We start from the raw sequence: 15,944 nt of genomic DNA on the forward strand, positions 1-15,944 counted from the left end.
GAAAGGTGGGGCAAAGATTGTGGGGGTGACCAATCAATGACTGATCCAGCCTGAGACCCTTACCACAAGAGTGAGCCCACCTCTCACACTGCCTGGAGCATCAGGGCCCAGAGGCTGGATGGTCCAGAACCCTAGGGTGGACCCAGACATGGCTGCAGGGAAAATGTCAGTGTGATGAAGACTAACTGCATTCCGCTCTACGCATAGCAGCGCCTAGCCCAGTAGTCATCAGAGATCCTTCATCCAGCAGCCGATGGAAGCAGCTGCAGAGACCCACAGCCAAACATTAGACTGAGCTCAGGGAATCCTTTGGAAGGAGGATGAAGGGTTGTAGGAGCCGGAGGGGACAAGGACACTACAAGAAAACCCACAAAATCAACTAACCTGGGTGCTCAGGAGCTCCCAGAGACTGAACGAGCCAGGGAGCCTGCATGGGACTGATATAGGCCCTCTGCACATATATGACAGTTGTGTAGTCTTATGGGACTTCTAACCGTGGGAGCAGGGGCTGTCTCTGACTCTTACTAGTTTTTGGGACCCTACTCCTCATACTGGGTCTCTTTGTCCAGCCTTAATACAAAAGGAGGTGCTTAGTCTTACTGCAACTTGACATGCCATGTTTTGTTGATTTCCATGGCAGGTCTGCCCTTTTCTTGACGAAATGGAAGTGGAGCGGATTGGGGGAGGGCAGAGGGGAGGTGGAGAAGTGGGAATGAGAGGAGAGGAGGGAAGGGAGACTGTGGTCTAGATATAAGATAAGTAAATTTAATAATAATAATACTAAAAAGGAAAATGGGGACACTCACAAAGTAGTCTGTAGTTTGCTTGTAGATATTCTTCTCACAGTTACTCTTATATCTAGGACACCAGTGTTAGACTCGACTTGGAACACTAATGTTAGGATTGGCCTCATGCTGTCCTCATGGCTGTGATCTTTGGGAATAGCATCTGGTCTTGTAATGCTAACACCAGGAAGAAAGGAACGATAAGGTCACCGGCTTTGTGGATACTGAGACATAATTAGAATCTGGCAAAGTAGGGTTGTGTCGATCTGTTTAGTGGTTCTGTAATAAAATCATGGAGGATGGGTAACTTTATTTTATTCTTGCTTTTCTGGAGTTATATATTTTTCTATGCTCCCCTCTCTTCCCCCCCCTCCTCCTCTACCCTTTCTCATGATCCCCATGCTCCCAATTTACTCAAGAAGTCTTGTCTTTTTCTATTTCCCATGTAGATTAGATGCAGCCAGGATTTGGTCATCCCATCCCACTCTGATTGTTCAGATTAAGTCCTCGCCGCAACATAGGGATTAAATGTCCACACAGGAACCCTGGGGAGGGACATACTGTAACCATTTCCAAACTGTACCAAGGCTGTCCCCGTATATGTGTTCACTGAAATATTTGAGAACATATGGTCTCTGAAAGGAGTCACTTCCCCTGCTGGATCTGCTGGAGGGGCTCACTGACTCACTTATTGCAAAACTGCATGGTGAAGATGGGGCTTCTGCAGAGACACTGGGGTGGAGAACGGGTATCCCTGGGAGAGAGCACCGTGTGCCCCAGAGAGAGACTGCATCTGCTGGAGATCTGTGCAGACCAGAACACTCATTCCAGCAAAGACTGATGTCCCTTACCCAGTGTAGATTTAGGAAGAGGAAAGGAGCGACATGGTTGCCTTGACCAGATGGGAATGTCCCCTCCTCTGCAAGGTAATGGAATTACATGGATGTCAAAATGAAAGGTCTGTGAGACCTGAGAACTAGGTATTTGATAGACCATGCTCTGCACTTACAGAGGGGTGTCAGCAAAATATGTCCTGGTACTCTCTAGTTCTCATATGCCTCCCAGAGACCCATGTCTGTCACCTACAGCTGGAGCCTACCTTACCATTGCCACAGCTGCCCAGTTGTGACCAAGGAGCTGTCCTTCCAGATGGACCAGCCTCAGTTGGTCTCATCACCCATCCCAGGAACCACATAATGGCTTCTCCCCAGTTCATCCTTGGTTCTGCCGATCTCTGTTTGACTCCCAGCTCTGTTGTTTGCCTTTTCCTAAAGGAACATAAGCAAATGTCTCTTGATGCTGGGCAGTTAGTGCACTGATGACAGACCAAAGAAGAGATTTCCCCCAAACCTAGCTTTCCGGCCAGTGGGTTTACTGCGGTTACTTATAGGACCGTGGCTGACTTAAAACCTGGCCCACCACATCATGGGTGATGACTCACAGAAGGGCATCCACAGACCTCCATGTAGGCAGCTCCACTGAAGAGTCTCCTCTCCCCTAACAATTGTGTACTTACCTATATAACTTTGAGGAAGGGCCTTATAAGTTGTGTAAATTTGTGGCCCTCTTGAGCCTCTCATTTTTGCTAGTTTTCTGGTTCTTCTGAGCCTCTTTCTGGAGAGGAAATAGCTACACATGGGCTTCTGTCCAATGCTTTGTCACGGTGGGAAGAGAAGCAGGCAATGTCATTGTCTCTACTTGAGCTTTTAGACCAACCGTCTCCATCTTACATGACCCCTGGAGAGCGGATTTTGCCTCCATTTAGCTGATGAAGAAACTGAGGCTCAGCAATATTCAGAAACTTGTCCAGAGTCATCAAAATGGAGTCTGAGTTTGAGCCCAGAACTCTTGAGATTGTGCTTTGTGAAGAACTCACAAACACCCTGTTGACCTAAGTTGGCACTTGCAGACGGTGGGAACATGCAGCTATTTCCTGTCCATTTGCTCCTAAGAAATAGCCTTTTCCTTCTTGGAGGAGTGTCTGTCCAGCCTCTCAGACAGGAGACTGGAAAGATGCTCAGTGGGGCCGCTACCTGCACTTAGCCATAGATCTCATCTTCTGTCTCTAATCGACACTCAGAGCAGACAGCACCATTAACTAGAAAGAGCATCACCCCCCAGGGCTACTGGGCTTAGCAGGACCGTAAATCAAGCCCAAGTAACAACTGTTTCTGTTCAAACTGTTTGTACAGCAGGTGTACAAAATGAATTTCTTTAGTACAAGAGTCTGGCTTCTGTCGGGAAAAGTGACAGCCTGTGGCAGAGAAGCATGCCGTTAGGTTGATTGAGGTCATGGCTTCTGGAGTCCACATGCCTAAGCCTCCCCTCAGTACTAGATTACCTAGCTGTGGGAACTTGAGTGAGTCACTTGATCCTTAAAGCACATCCACAAAATAGTGACAGAAGCCATACCCATCATACCTGTCTATGTCGGCACTCATCTTTTCCTAGGACTCTTGGAGCTCAGCATACGGTCATCTCCAGGACCCTGGTTTATGACATCAAAAGGATACAATGCAAATTCATTATAGGCAAAACATGATGGCAGTGGTACCCAGAGACGCCCAAGCCTTGACTCCCCAGGGTTCTCCCTTAGAGCACTCATACAGGATGCATCCAGTTCCTCCAGATCTCAACAGCATGTATGAATGGCTGCACACCAGACAAAGTCATTTCAGACTCAGCACCAGTGTTTGTCCAGGGCTGATCAACTGGGCAATGTCTTAGTCACTTTTCCCGCCGCTGTGGCACAATGACCCTGGTACGCTGACAGGAGCTGCTGAAGGAAGAGTTCGTTTTGACTCACAGTTGGAAGGTGCTGTTCCTCGTGGTGGGGCAGGAGCTTGTGGCCCCTGATGACACTGCATCTGCAGGCAGCAAGCATAGATAATTTCCAGTGCACCTCTCCCTTTCTGGTTTTCCCGCCTCATTTACTCTAACCGAGATGTTTGCTCACAGACTTGCCCAAAGGCTTGTCTCCTAGGCAGTCTCGATCCTGTCAAGTTGACAACCACTGTTACCCATCACAAGCACCCACTGTCTCCTATGTTCCCGAACCCAGACTCAAAGGAAATGCAAATGTTAGCATAAACTCACCTGGGCATTTGCATAAGCTCTCCTAGAGGTAGGATGTCCCCACATATTGCTCAGACCACAGTCCCCAACTCCAGTGAAGCCGAGATATGTCCTTGCAAGCAGGTCTTTGGAAAGGTAGTCTTGAGAGTGTCTTGTTTGCTTTTCTGCATGCTATCCCACTGAGTGGCTGCTGGGTAAATTAAATGAGAAAATCTGTGCAAAGTCCTTGGCACCCTGCCTAGTGTGGCAAGGACTTGCTAAATGCCAACAATTGCTTTGATATTCAGGGAATGCATTTTGACTGGCTCTCTGGCTTCTGTGTCTCTCGTCCATCTCTGTATCTGCCATCCACCCGCTCACTCCCTCCCTGGTCCTTTCCTCTGTTTTTGAACTGCTACTGTGCAACCTGTGTCTCCCCCAGGGCTTTGTTTACACATGTGGTGGGGAGATTGTATGTGTGTGTGTGTTTTGTGTATGTGTGTGTGTGTGCTGGGTGTGGAGGTCAGAGGTCAACTTTAGTTCTTCAGGAGCCATCCACCTTGTTTTTGAGACAGGGTCTTTTACTGGGATCTGGGACTCAGCAATTAGGCTCTGTTGGCCGCTGAGCCTCAAGGCTTCACCCATCTATTCTTCCCCAGTGCAGACATTGCTGGTGCATGCCACTGCAGTCAGGTTTCTGTATAGTTTCTGGAGTTCAAAATCAGGTCCTCATGCTTATGTAGCAAGCATCTTACTGCTTGAGCCTTCTCCCAGGTTCCTGTAAGGACTTTTGAAGCAGTGTGATTGGCAGCTCTAGAAAATGCTGATTCTAGGTGTCTATGCTGGTTGGTGTTTGACAGGTAGTGGATGGGGTGGTAACATTCCCTTGGGGACTTTATGCTAAACCTGAAAGGACTCTTTCGCACATTCAGGGTGAGTGGGGTAAGGAGGCTGTGGCCAGAGAACATCTCCTGACACAGCCCTCTGTGTGTCTTTTCCTCCTGCAGCCAAAGCAAAGTCGAAATGTGGCCCGACCTTCTTCCCGTGTGCCAGCGGCATCCACTGCATCATCGGCCGCTTCCGCTGCAACGGCTTTGAGGACTGTCCTGATGGCAGCGACGAGGAGAACTGCAGTAAGCTCTGGGAGTTTGGGTGTAGTGATCTTTGCTCTCCTGTGCCTGCTGGGCTTGCTTGACTCTCCTTTCTGTGTTCCTCACAGCCAGATGCTTGGGCGTCCCCTGCTTTCACCCACGTGATCTTCTTGAGCACCTCTGGGCATGTGACTTTTTTAAATCTCGGGTACCGTTTGGAGAAGGCCATAGTAAACCCACTGCATCTAATCAGACAGTCCCTTTGCAGATGCCCGTGAGTTGTCCCCAGTGAGCAGTTGAGGAGACTCAGCTAGAGGTACATAGCTCCTTTATACCTCATCCGCTTGACTGTGTCAACACCCCATAGCTTAGTACTTGCTTGCTTCTCTGAATGCTCTAGAAACATTGATTTGTTTGTTATATTCTGAGAGTTGGAGAGAGAGCTCAGCAATTAAGAGCACTTGCTGCTCTTGCAGAGGACCCAGGTTCAGTTCCCAGCCTCCACACAGTGTCTCACAGCTGTCCCAACTCCAGTCCTAAGAGAAGCGGCACACTCTTCTGAACTCCAACCACATACATGCATGCAGGCAGATCACTCATATACATAAAAGATTATGCTCTTTGGAAATAAATTCTTGAAAAAGATTCCAGATAGTACAGAGTCAAAATTACCCTTGACTATGACCACTATGTTTTTGACCTGCTATATAATATTTCATATCAATACGCAAACACACACACACACACACACACACACACACACACACACACACACGCATGCATGCACTCATGCATGCGCATGCTTGCATATTCACTCCAGCTCACCTTGCCTCTTAGCATTCTTGCTGCTGGGTTTAACCCCTCCTTGGTCTGAATGCATGGAGTTTTTTCCAGTTTTTTGGGGGCCACAGTGACCTCACACACTGCAGTGTTAGGATAGGAAAGGTCAAGTCGGTTTGTCTTCAGCTTCCTGTTGTCGTGGAATTTAATGACCTAAGGTGTGTGTGTGTGTGTGTGTGTGTGTGTGTGTGTGTGTGTAACCAGATCTCCTGCAGTTGGAGTCACGGGTTATCGGGTGACTGTGAGCTGTCCATCAAGGGTGTTGGGAACCAAGCTCAGGTTGGTTCCTGTGTAAGAGAAGTATGTGCTTGTAATGGCTGAGCTGTCTCTCCCACCTCAGCCACGGCATTTAGGCAGGGCTGCAGGTGACACAGCTCTGTGTTCTCACTGAGCAGGGATGCTCGTTTCACCCTCACTCCTAAGAGCGTTTTTTATGGCGTGTGGTATTTGGGGCTGGCAGTCCTTTCCTCTGAGCACTTTAGGTGGGCCGCTTCCTCAGGCCGTTCCGGTTTCCAGTGGCGAAATCACAGTCACTCATTCATTCACCTGTAGATCCTGCATCTGTCCTCTTTGGTTCTCCGCATTTGGATCTTGGTTTGGGGCATTTCTTTGACTTCATTTTGCTTAGGTTTCCTGAGTCTGTGTTTTGGTTTTTGCCATACTATGTCTCAGCTACCATTTCTTCCAATGTCTCCCAGCACTGGCCTCTGTCCTTCTGAGACTCCGGTGGCAAGAGTGGATTCCCAGTCTGTCTCTTCAGTCCCCGAGACTGTTCACTTTTTACCAGTCACTTTGCCCCGTGTCATTCAGAGGGATACTCTTATTGCTCTCTCTTCAAGTTCTTCGAATTCTTCGAGTATTTCCTTTCCCGTCCCCAGTCTGGTTTTCCCTGCTTGCCAGCTGCTGTGTTTTGCTTTGTTTTAATGTTATTATAGATTTTTATTTCTAAAATTTTCTTTCGTTTTTTTTTTCTGTCTCTTGTTTCCTTTCTGTGACTCTCTGTTTTTCCATGTGTTTCCGGTGTGTCTGTGATTGCTTGTTAGAGTGGAAGAGATGTGTTAGATTTCTATGACACAGTTTCAGTACCTGGCCATCTTTATATCAGTGGCTATCTGCTTGCCGTCTTTGCCCATGTGTTTGGAGATTTTCCTGATTCTCTACATGACAACTAATTTCAGTTTATGTTCTGACATTTTGTTTATTTTGTTTGATACAAGGATGTTAAATCTGACCATTGAGTTTATAGAAAATTCAGGTTTAGAGGAACAAGCCCATAACAGTATATAGAGGCAGAGTGTCAGGTCCAGGGTGTGGGAAAATCATCCAGAAGGAATTCTAGGATGAAGAAAGGAGAAAGGAGGGACCCGTAAACTGAGGGCTTCAGAGGTCAGGCAGCCCTGATATGCAGACTGTTTTCTCCTGACTCTAAGTAAAACCACTGTTTAAAAAATACTGAGATAATTCATATCTTGATGTGATGTGATATTTGATATTAAGGCATCATTGCTAATGTTTAAGGTCTAAGGATAGTGGTAATGTGGGTTTCTTTTTTTTATCCATATCTTTTAGCAGTGAGCATTGGAGTCTATGAAGATCAGATTAAAGGATATCTGTGGTATGCTTTTACTGCTGCTTTCAGGGCAGCTGGGTCTAAAATACATAAATAAACAAAGTGTCCCGTACTGCATTTGTCCCCCCCCCCGATGACGGCTTTGAGGCAGGACATGTCAGCCAGGCTATGCCTCTCTCTGCTCGTAGACCCTCTGAGAGCCCTGCAGAGCTAGCCTGTGTCCATTGTCTGACTACCTCCAGGTCAGCTTGAGTTTGCTTTCGTCTCTTCAGTCAGCTCATAAGTAAACCTGGAGGAGTCAGACCTCGTCTATATATAGACTGGGAGCTGAGAGTCACAGTGGGGCGCTTCCCCCCGTACTCCAAAGTGATGTCCTTGCGTCTCCTTAAAGATCCACAGAACCTACTTTCTTGGAAGTGTACCTGACCCAGCGCTGTGCTGGGTCACTGCCCCCCTCTGCCCTCGGCCTTCTTCAAATAGCACATCATCAGAGGGAGAAGCGCTGAGTGCCCGTGAGAACCCACTTCTCCCTGCATGCCTGTACCACGGCTTGTCTTCTCAGTGCTGCCTCCTCTGCTTCCTTGTGGCTGTCCCGAGAGGACGGGATGGTATGGTCCACAGCTGTGTTCCCAGTGCAGGCATGTTGTCAGGTTCCACATGTATTTAATGTATTTTGCATGTTTTAAGCAAAACTTCTCAGGCTTTGTCTTATGCTCTATAAAATTGTTTCCTACCTGGTGTCAGCTTTTTATGAAGAAGGACTCGGTTGCAGCTTATTCTTTGGGTCTACCAGAGTGCTTTGTTTAGAGGCCATAGTCAATAAATGATTTCTGAATGACTGAATCCAATCAGAGGGCTAAATGAGACGGTGGTCCCTCCCACTGCAATCAGAACGGATTCGTAAGATGCAGATGTCTTCTGTTGTCTCGTGTGCTCGTAGAGAGTAGATTCAGATCTTGTCTGGCAGCTCCTCCTGCCTTTCAGATTCTCATCCTCTTTTTCCAGTCTCCATGCCAGACATCTTTGAGGGGCTGCAATGGGTGCAGACCCTGGTGTCCTTGCCTCAAGGGAGAGGAGACTCTTCATACACCATCAACAACAGTGTAGAGCTGACATCGGGAGTCGGGGATGGGGGAGATCACGTCCCTTAAGTTAGGCTCATCATGATGATTTGGGGGAAGATGAACCTCAGAGGACTGGTACCAGTTAAAGGACAGTCCCATAGGATATTCCAAGGTCCAAAAGCTGTTCTACGCTGTTTCCAGGACATAGTGGACCACTCGCGCTGAGAGCGTGTGAGCCCTGCTGTATACGCCATCCCTACAGAGAGGCCTTGCTTTCCCCGGGTGCTGTCATAGGTGAAATGGAGACAAGGCAAGGTTCAGTCCCTTGTTGTGGTTATATAATTGACAGGTTGAAATATTAACTCAGGTGGTACAGATGTAAGCGTGGACTCAACTGCAACACGCTATCTCCCATCAACAATAATTATGACAAACACATATTAAGCACTTCTGGGTCACAGGCGAGGGTGGCTCATTTAATCTTCAGAAATTTAAAACACAGTCTCTTTTGTCATGGTGTAGATGAGGCAATCCAGAATATGAGAAGTTAAATAGTTCTCGGCATCATATGGCTATTGAGTGGGTGAGCTGAAATTTGAGCCCAGTGGTACTCCATACCCTCCCTTTTAGTTCTGCAGCAACACATAGCTGGATCCGTAGGCTGGGAACATGATGGAAAATTGAGATCTTGAGGTTTATTTTATGCCTGGCGAGGAGCAGTTGGTGCTGAGCCTATGTAGGAAGACAGAAAGGGTCATCCGTGGCTAATGCCTGGGGGACTGGGACTTGGTAGTATCTTTAATGGAAATAATTACCACAGAATAAGGAAGAGGTTGGGGCACAGAGGTGTGAAGAGGGTGTCGCTATTAGGTGTATAGTTTGAGGTGAGGAAGGATTCAAGCAGAGGGTTCCATGAGGCACTGGGAGAAAAATAGCTCTCACCAGAAGGGGTGTTGAGGGAACCATGCACTGAAAGGCAAAGGTTGAAGTGTGGAGTTGGCTTGGAGTACTGGACAGGAGGCATCATGTGCGGGAAACCTTTATGACGCGGCAGGAAGCAGAACGCCTTAAGTCATCTGTCTGTCTCCTGCCAGCACCACGCTGCCTCTGGAGGGCTTTCAAACCTAAAATGCCCTGGCACTGTAGAGCTGGGAAGAAGGCAGGTAAGATGGGGCCTTCCTGCCTCTTGCTTGAATGGCTCTTCCTTTTGCAGATTCTTGCTACAGCACAAGGGTGCACATAACCAGGTCTGGTTGGAGCACAGAGGCAAGCACTGATAAAGCCAAAGCCCCGTAGCCTGGGTGCTGGGCAGGCCCTGGTAGCAGTTGGAATGTAAAAGCTTGTGGTTATTGGCAGACAAACTCCAGGCGAATAGTGAGCACAGACCAGCTACAGAGGAACGCATGAGGCTAGGAGGACCCATGTGCCACAAGATGGTGGTTAGTAAGCATCCCTGGCATGTGGAGACCGCAGACCCCATTCTACAGATGAGGAAGTCTCAGCATGCCTCATCTGCCCCCAACTGTAAACTTCAGAAGGAAGTTGGGACTGGGGAGACAGGGTCCCTACAGAGGCCATGAGGTTAGGAAGTGAGTAGTAGCGATCGTAGGGTGGTGGGGGCCAGTGACTGTTTTCATGTGAACCCCTTGAAGTGGGAAAGGCTTTGAACGAAGTAAAGAGGACGCGTCCTAAATCCTGCTGGAGACAGATGGCTTCATTTCCTGTGTCGAAGCCAGTCAGTTGCTTTTGGATGACTGCTTTGTTCCTGTGGTCCACTCTCTTCAGTGTGGCCAAATCAGGGCAGCCAGTTTCCTTAGCTCCTCTCTGGGCCTGTTCCCTCCCTCTGGCAGAGAGAGACTCACTTGCTTTCCTGTGGACTGTGGACTAGGAAGCCGACCATCAGAGCCCAACGTTTTGTTTTTTTTTTTTGTTGTTGTTGCTTTTTTTCTTTTTTTTTAAATTTATTTATTTATTAAGGATTTCTGCCTCCTCCCCGCCACTGCCTCCCATTTCCCTCCCCCTCCCCCGATCAAGTCCCTCTCCCTCATCAGCTCAAAGAGCAATCAGGGTTCCCTGACCTGTGGGAAGTCCAAGGACCGCCCACCTCCATCCAGGTTTAGTAAGGTGAACATCCAAACTGCCTAGGCTCCCCCAAAGCCAGTATGTGCAGTAGGATCAAAAAACCCATTGCCATTGTTCTTGAGTTCTCAGTAGTCTTCATTGTCCGCTATGTTTAGCAAGTCCGGTTTTATCCCATGCTTTTTTCAGACCCAGGCCAGCTGGCCTTGGTAAATTCCGGATAGAACATCCTCATTGTCTCAGTGTGTGGGTGTACCCCTCGCGGTCCTGAGTTCCTTGCTCATGCTCCCTCTCCTTCTGCTCCTGATTTGGACCTTGAGATTTCAGTCCGGTAGAGCCCAACGTTTTTATGATAATAATTCCCAAAGAACTTCCGAGCCAGCGAGTCCATCTGTTAAACTGAGGCCACAAACAATTTTTCTCCATCCCCAGTGAAATAGACACCAGAAGACACTATATTCCTCTCTGTAGTTAACTGAGTAAATTCCCATACAGGTAATGGCTGGTAAGCTTAAGAAAGGATGGAGACAGCACAGCCATTTGGGGCAGAGCAAGTATTGCTAAGTATACCACAGCATAACCTCCTGTAGGACACACTGTCTCCAATCCGCCTGTGAGCTAGCATGTCAGTGTTTGTGCCAACCACAGTAATAGCTGCAGAATCCTCAAAGACACGGAAGAAAAAAACATGGGTTTCCTGCAGCTTTGGAGAAGATCTGCTTCCCTGGTGAGCGAGTCTGCCTAGAGACTGCACAGTGATGGCTTTGGGTACCATAACTGACAGGCATGTTCTCTGAGACTGGGCTGCATCTCACCTTTATCAACATTTAACCTTTCGATAGCAGTTCAGGCTCAGTCTAAAGAACATTTTTTTTTTTTTTAAGGCTGGACTGTGCAGTGGGATTGCCTTTGGTTTCTTCTTTTGTAACTTAAGTCTCTTGGAGTAGCTTTTACATTTTTTTTTCTTTTCTGTCCCCTCTAGTATTTGTTGACTTTCTTGCTTGTGGTTAGTTTGCCCAGGGTGGCAGATAGCCTCTGGCTTGCTCCCTCTGGTTTGCTCCGTGCTTGGGAGCTAGAAGGCAGGGCTTGTCAGGACCTGAGGAAAGGAAGACACAGAAGACGCCAGGGGAGGTGGAGACTCGAGAGCCCCTCCAAGGCTTCTGGCGTGTTCTAGACACACGTGTAGTCATGTGTGTTTTGGCCAGCTTACTGCTGGCTTCGGGACGTGTCCTTTCTTTCACTACCCTCTGTTTCTCTGCCCCTCAGGAGGGAGGCTCAAGTATCAGGGTTTCTCTGGCTCCTCGAGCGGCAGACACAAGTGTGTCTGTGGATCCTGAAAAACTGTGTCTCGTGGGCCAGTTTTATGTCTGATAACCCCAAAGAGAGGAGATGTTGGTCAAAAGGATTCCTGTTAAAATGGATTAAGAATTTCTAGTGAAGTCTTTTCTATTTTGCTTTATTTGTGTTTATGTTCATGAGTGTGTGTATGCACATGTGGACATGCGGAGGCCACCAGGCAGTGCTGACATTGTTCCCCCCAGGTACCATCTGCCATTTGTTTTGTTAAGACAAGGTCTCTGGATGAGCCTGGAGCTCCCTGGTTCTGCTGGCTCAACTGGCAGTGAGTTCCAGGACCCACTTGTCCCTGCCCTCTCCACTGCTGGGGTTATGGACATGTGTCGCCAGGCCCGTTGTGGGTGTTGGAGATCTGAACCCAGACCCTCAAGCTCACAGGGCAAGGCAAGCAGTGCAGTCCACTGACTGACTGTCACCCGAGCCCCCAGGGAAGTCTTCTAAATACCCTGAAAGGAGATGTCAAATAGAGAAAAATCTGTGTTCCTGCTACTCTGTCTCAAAAACTTTCTTCACTTCCTTCTTTGCTTCCGAGTTTTAAGACAATGCCTCCAGATATATTAGGGGTTTCTGGGGGGACCCTGTCTCTCTCCTCTCCAGAGGCATCCACTGCCCTGAGCTTCTGATATTCATTGCTATATATGTTTTTATTCATCAACATGTGTTTTTTATTCCATAATAGAAGTGGAGTTCTTTTGCTTGAGTAACTTTATGGCCACAGGACAACACTGCACACTCTTCAGGTCCTTGCTTTTCTCCTGTGCTATTCTCCTTGTGATGTGTGTCTGTCCTCACACCAGTTTGTTTACTCTTCCATGCTGTGCAGCCGCTCTTGCCATTCTATGGCCCACTATTGGTTTTTGCAAATAAAGGTTTATTAGAAGACAGCTGTGTCCTTTGTTTATGAATTATCAGCACCAATAGCCAAGTCATTATAACACAGATAAAAATAAAATGGCTCACAAAACCTCAACTGTGTGACTTTAAGTGCCCTTTACAGGAAACCCTGATTTAAGCTGTAGACTATTACTTTGTTATGACTCTATTAGGGACCATTTGGGTCAGTTGGTTTTTTTTGTTTTTTTGATAGTGACTTTAGCATACACTTTTAAATTTCTTTTAAGGTCTCTTTTGAGCAGGAGGTGAAGTTACTAGATATTAATAAACTGATGTCCAAGGTAGCAAACGCCCCCCCCCCCCCGAGCTGCTTCCCCTTCAGAGTCCAGGAGGCAGCCTCTCCTTCCACATCTCTATCAACAACCTGTGCCTTAGGACCTTAAGTGGGGCCCGTCTGATGCATCGTTCCACGTCATGGACAAGGTTTTACTGACCAGTTAGCCGGCCCTTGTATGGTAAATGCTTTCTGTGTCCTTTGCCTGTTTTTCTGCCTTGCTGACTTTTGCCTTTTGGTTGTCGAAGTTAGTTCTTTATATATTCTGGCTGCTGGCCCTGTTGGTTTACTTATTAAAGTCAACCAATGTCTTATTTTTCAAACACGCACACAGAAGCATGAGCAGATTCATAGCGTGCCTGCACACACAGATAAGCAGTCACACACAAGACAGAGACTGGTCTCTCAGGAAAATTCAGAAGCCTCTGAGACTGAACATGAAGTAAGAGGTGGCATCCTTGTGAGCTGCAGGTCGATGTGAGCTTACCCTGCTCTGCCAGGCTGTGTGACTGAGTTGATTGGTATTGATGTTTTGACTGCACAGACATGACCCACCAGGGTGCAGGGAAGCTGAAGGCCACTGTGCTGAGATCTGATGAACAGGAGGCTGGGTTTGAAGATTTGCCAGGGACGAAAACCAAATGTGATTTGTGGTTTTGGATTTCCCCATTTGGGTTTTGGCTACAGGCAGACCTTGGTTCCAGCTTGATTAAGTTGAGCCATTCTCTGGCCCACGGTGATTTAATTATTAACTCTTCCATTATCAGGCCGAATGTCCATTGTTTGGCTTTACACTGGTCCCTTATCCTTAAAACCCAGAGCTCTAACCTACCCTATCCCCCTAGTTCCTCCGACCTTTCAAATTAAACTTTCTACCCTGAGTGAAAAGGAAAAAAAAAAATCTACCATCTTTCAGGTTTTTATAAGTGTGGAAGTTGACCAAGTCCACACAACTGTGATGTCTGAGTATGTCAACAAAGCTCGGGAGGATGGAGCTGACAGATCCAATTCACACTCCCCAGTTCAGGACCATGGAGAGGCACTGAACCGGACTTGGCTTAGATTGTGCAGAGCCTCAGGACTGGGCCTGGTGTCCACTATGGTCCTGTTCTTGCCACACACAGTCTAGGTACAGGTTCAGTTCTTCCTAGAGGTCCATGACACCTCTCTTCATCATCACCACTGTCCTTCCTTGTCTAGGCCACACACTCTGGGCACCCAGGACAGACATAGCTAGATGGCATAGCTGTGAACCACACAAAGACCCTCACAGGAAATCAGCACATCTGTGGCTCTCTGCCTCACTCCCTTGTCCCTTGCAGGGGAATGAGGACAAGACTCGGCCCAGGGCCCTGCTTTCAGTCAGTGTGGGGGCTGAGTAGACAGCCTCTAGTAGCCATGAGGCAGCTCACACTCACTCAGCACTCTCTGCGTCATGACAGACGTGAACGTTTTCTGTCAGTCTCCTCTGGTGCTGAAGCGGATGCTGTGAGCAGGAGGATTGACGTCATGGGCCTGCTACTGCCATTTTAGAGCATTTGGCCACTGGCCACGCGTTGCAGTTTTCACTGGGTCTCAGGAGATTATGGAGCAAGCAAGGGTGGGGATTGGTTACTGTTTGTTTGTTTTTAGATAAGGTCTCATTATTTAGACTGGCTTGCCGTGAACTCACAGAGATCCACTTACCTTTGCCCCTGGAGTACTAGAATTGAAGCCACCACACCCAGCAGTTAGAGACGTTTCTACTCAGCCACGTCACTGAGTGAAAAGAGGGCCTTGTCCCCATTGTCCTTCAGGGGAAGGGGAAGCAAGACAAACTGTACTGTAGAAGATGTTTCCCTGAAGAGATGACTTCCGTGCAGTTCACTGGTTTTGTGTCTGCCTCACACTCTCCAGTTGGCACCCCTTTTCTGAAGGGCAGACCCAGCACTGTGATTTCTTTTAAGATCCTTAAAAGGGCCTTGAACAGTTGCCCCATGGAGGTGTGAAGGCCATTGCTAGGCTAGCAGGCCTGAACGAATGAGGAGTCTGACCTACAGAGAAGGCATCAGAGGGGCTGTGGCCATAGCTCAGTAAAGTGCTTTCCTATAGTGGTATTTTATTTGTTTTTATTTATTTTTAATAAATAAAGCTTACCTTAAGATCAGAGTGCAAAGCTAAGTTGCTAAAAGCCAGGGAGTGGTGACACTCACCTTTAATCCCAGGACTCAAGGCCACCCTGGGCTACAGGAGATTGATTCTGTCTAAAAAGAGAATAGACCTCACACAAAGATGTTCCCAGCACTTGGGATCCCGTGTCCTTAGTCCAGAGCTAGGGAGGTGAAGGCAGGAGGGATATGACTGGGCAGAGAGAGGGATATAAGGAGGAGACAGGAACTCAGTGGAGTCAGAGGTTTGGTGGAGACACAGTGCAGTCTAGGCAGACTGAGGTTCGCCCTCTTGGTCTGAGCATTGGTAGAGGTAAAAGAACTCTCTAGTCTCTGGAACTTTGCTTCTCTGACCCTTCAGCTTTCACCCCTAATATCTGACCCTGAGTTTCATTTATTAAGACCAATTAGAATTCATGCTATACTTCCCACATGAGCACAGGGACCTGAGTTCAGATCTTCAGCATCCACTTGTGTGTGTGGATGCTGATCTGTAATCTCAGCCCTGTGGGGTAGGAATGGGGTACAGACAGGAAGAGCTCCTGAACTTAGGTGGAGAGCGAGTAAGGAGGACACCTGCTGTTGACCTTCTGCTCAAAAGACACCCTAGAAGGAGGGAGGAGATGTAAGAACTGCTCATAGCTCATGAATCTAATCAGCTGGTCCCTTTCTTAGGGGCAGAAGGTCCCCAAGTTGACTGCTGCTTCTGACTCTGCTGTTCTCCTGTTTTCTGTCACCAGCCATCCCCTGGAGACTCCACAATTAAAGCCCTTGAGCTCTAAGCTTAGAC

At 47.8% G+C, this 15,944-nt stretch overlaps 1 protein-coding gene across 3 annotated transcripts in view; it reads left to right on the top strand.

Annotated features, from left to right (window-relative positions):
• Positions 1–15,944, top strand: part of Ldlrad3 (low density lipoprotein receptor class A domain containing 3) — a 241,252-nt gene that overhangs the window by 110,852 nt on the left and 114,456 nt on the right. For all 3 annotated transcript variants that reach the window (XM_005364098.3, XM_026787638.1, XM_026787639.1), the window contains exon 3: positions 4,847–4,972. In XM_005364098.3, the coding sequence (XP_005364155.1) occupies positions 4,847–4,972 (126 nt within the window). The remainder of the gene's footprint in view (positions 1–4,846; positions 4,973–15,944) is intronic.

The sequence above is a fragment of the Microtus ochrogaster genome (assembly GCF_000317375.1).
Source record: "Microtus ochrogaster isolate Prairie Vole_2 chromosome 14 unlocalized genomic scaffold, MicOch1.0 chr14_random_1, whole genome shotgun sequence".
NCBI classification, from domain to species: domain Eukaryota; kingdom Metazoa; phylum Chordata; class Mammalia; order Rodentia; family Cricetidae; genus Microtus; species Microtus ochrogaster.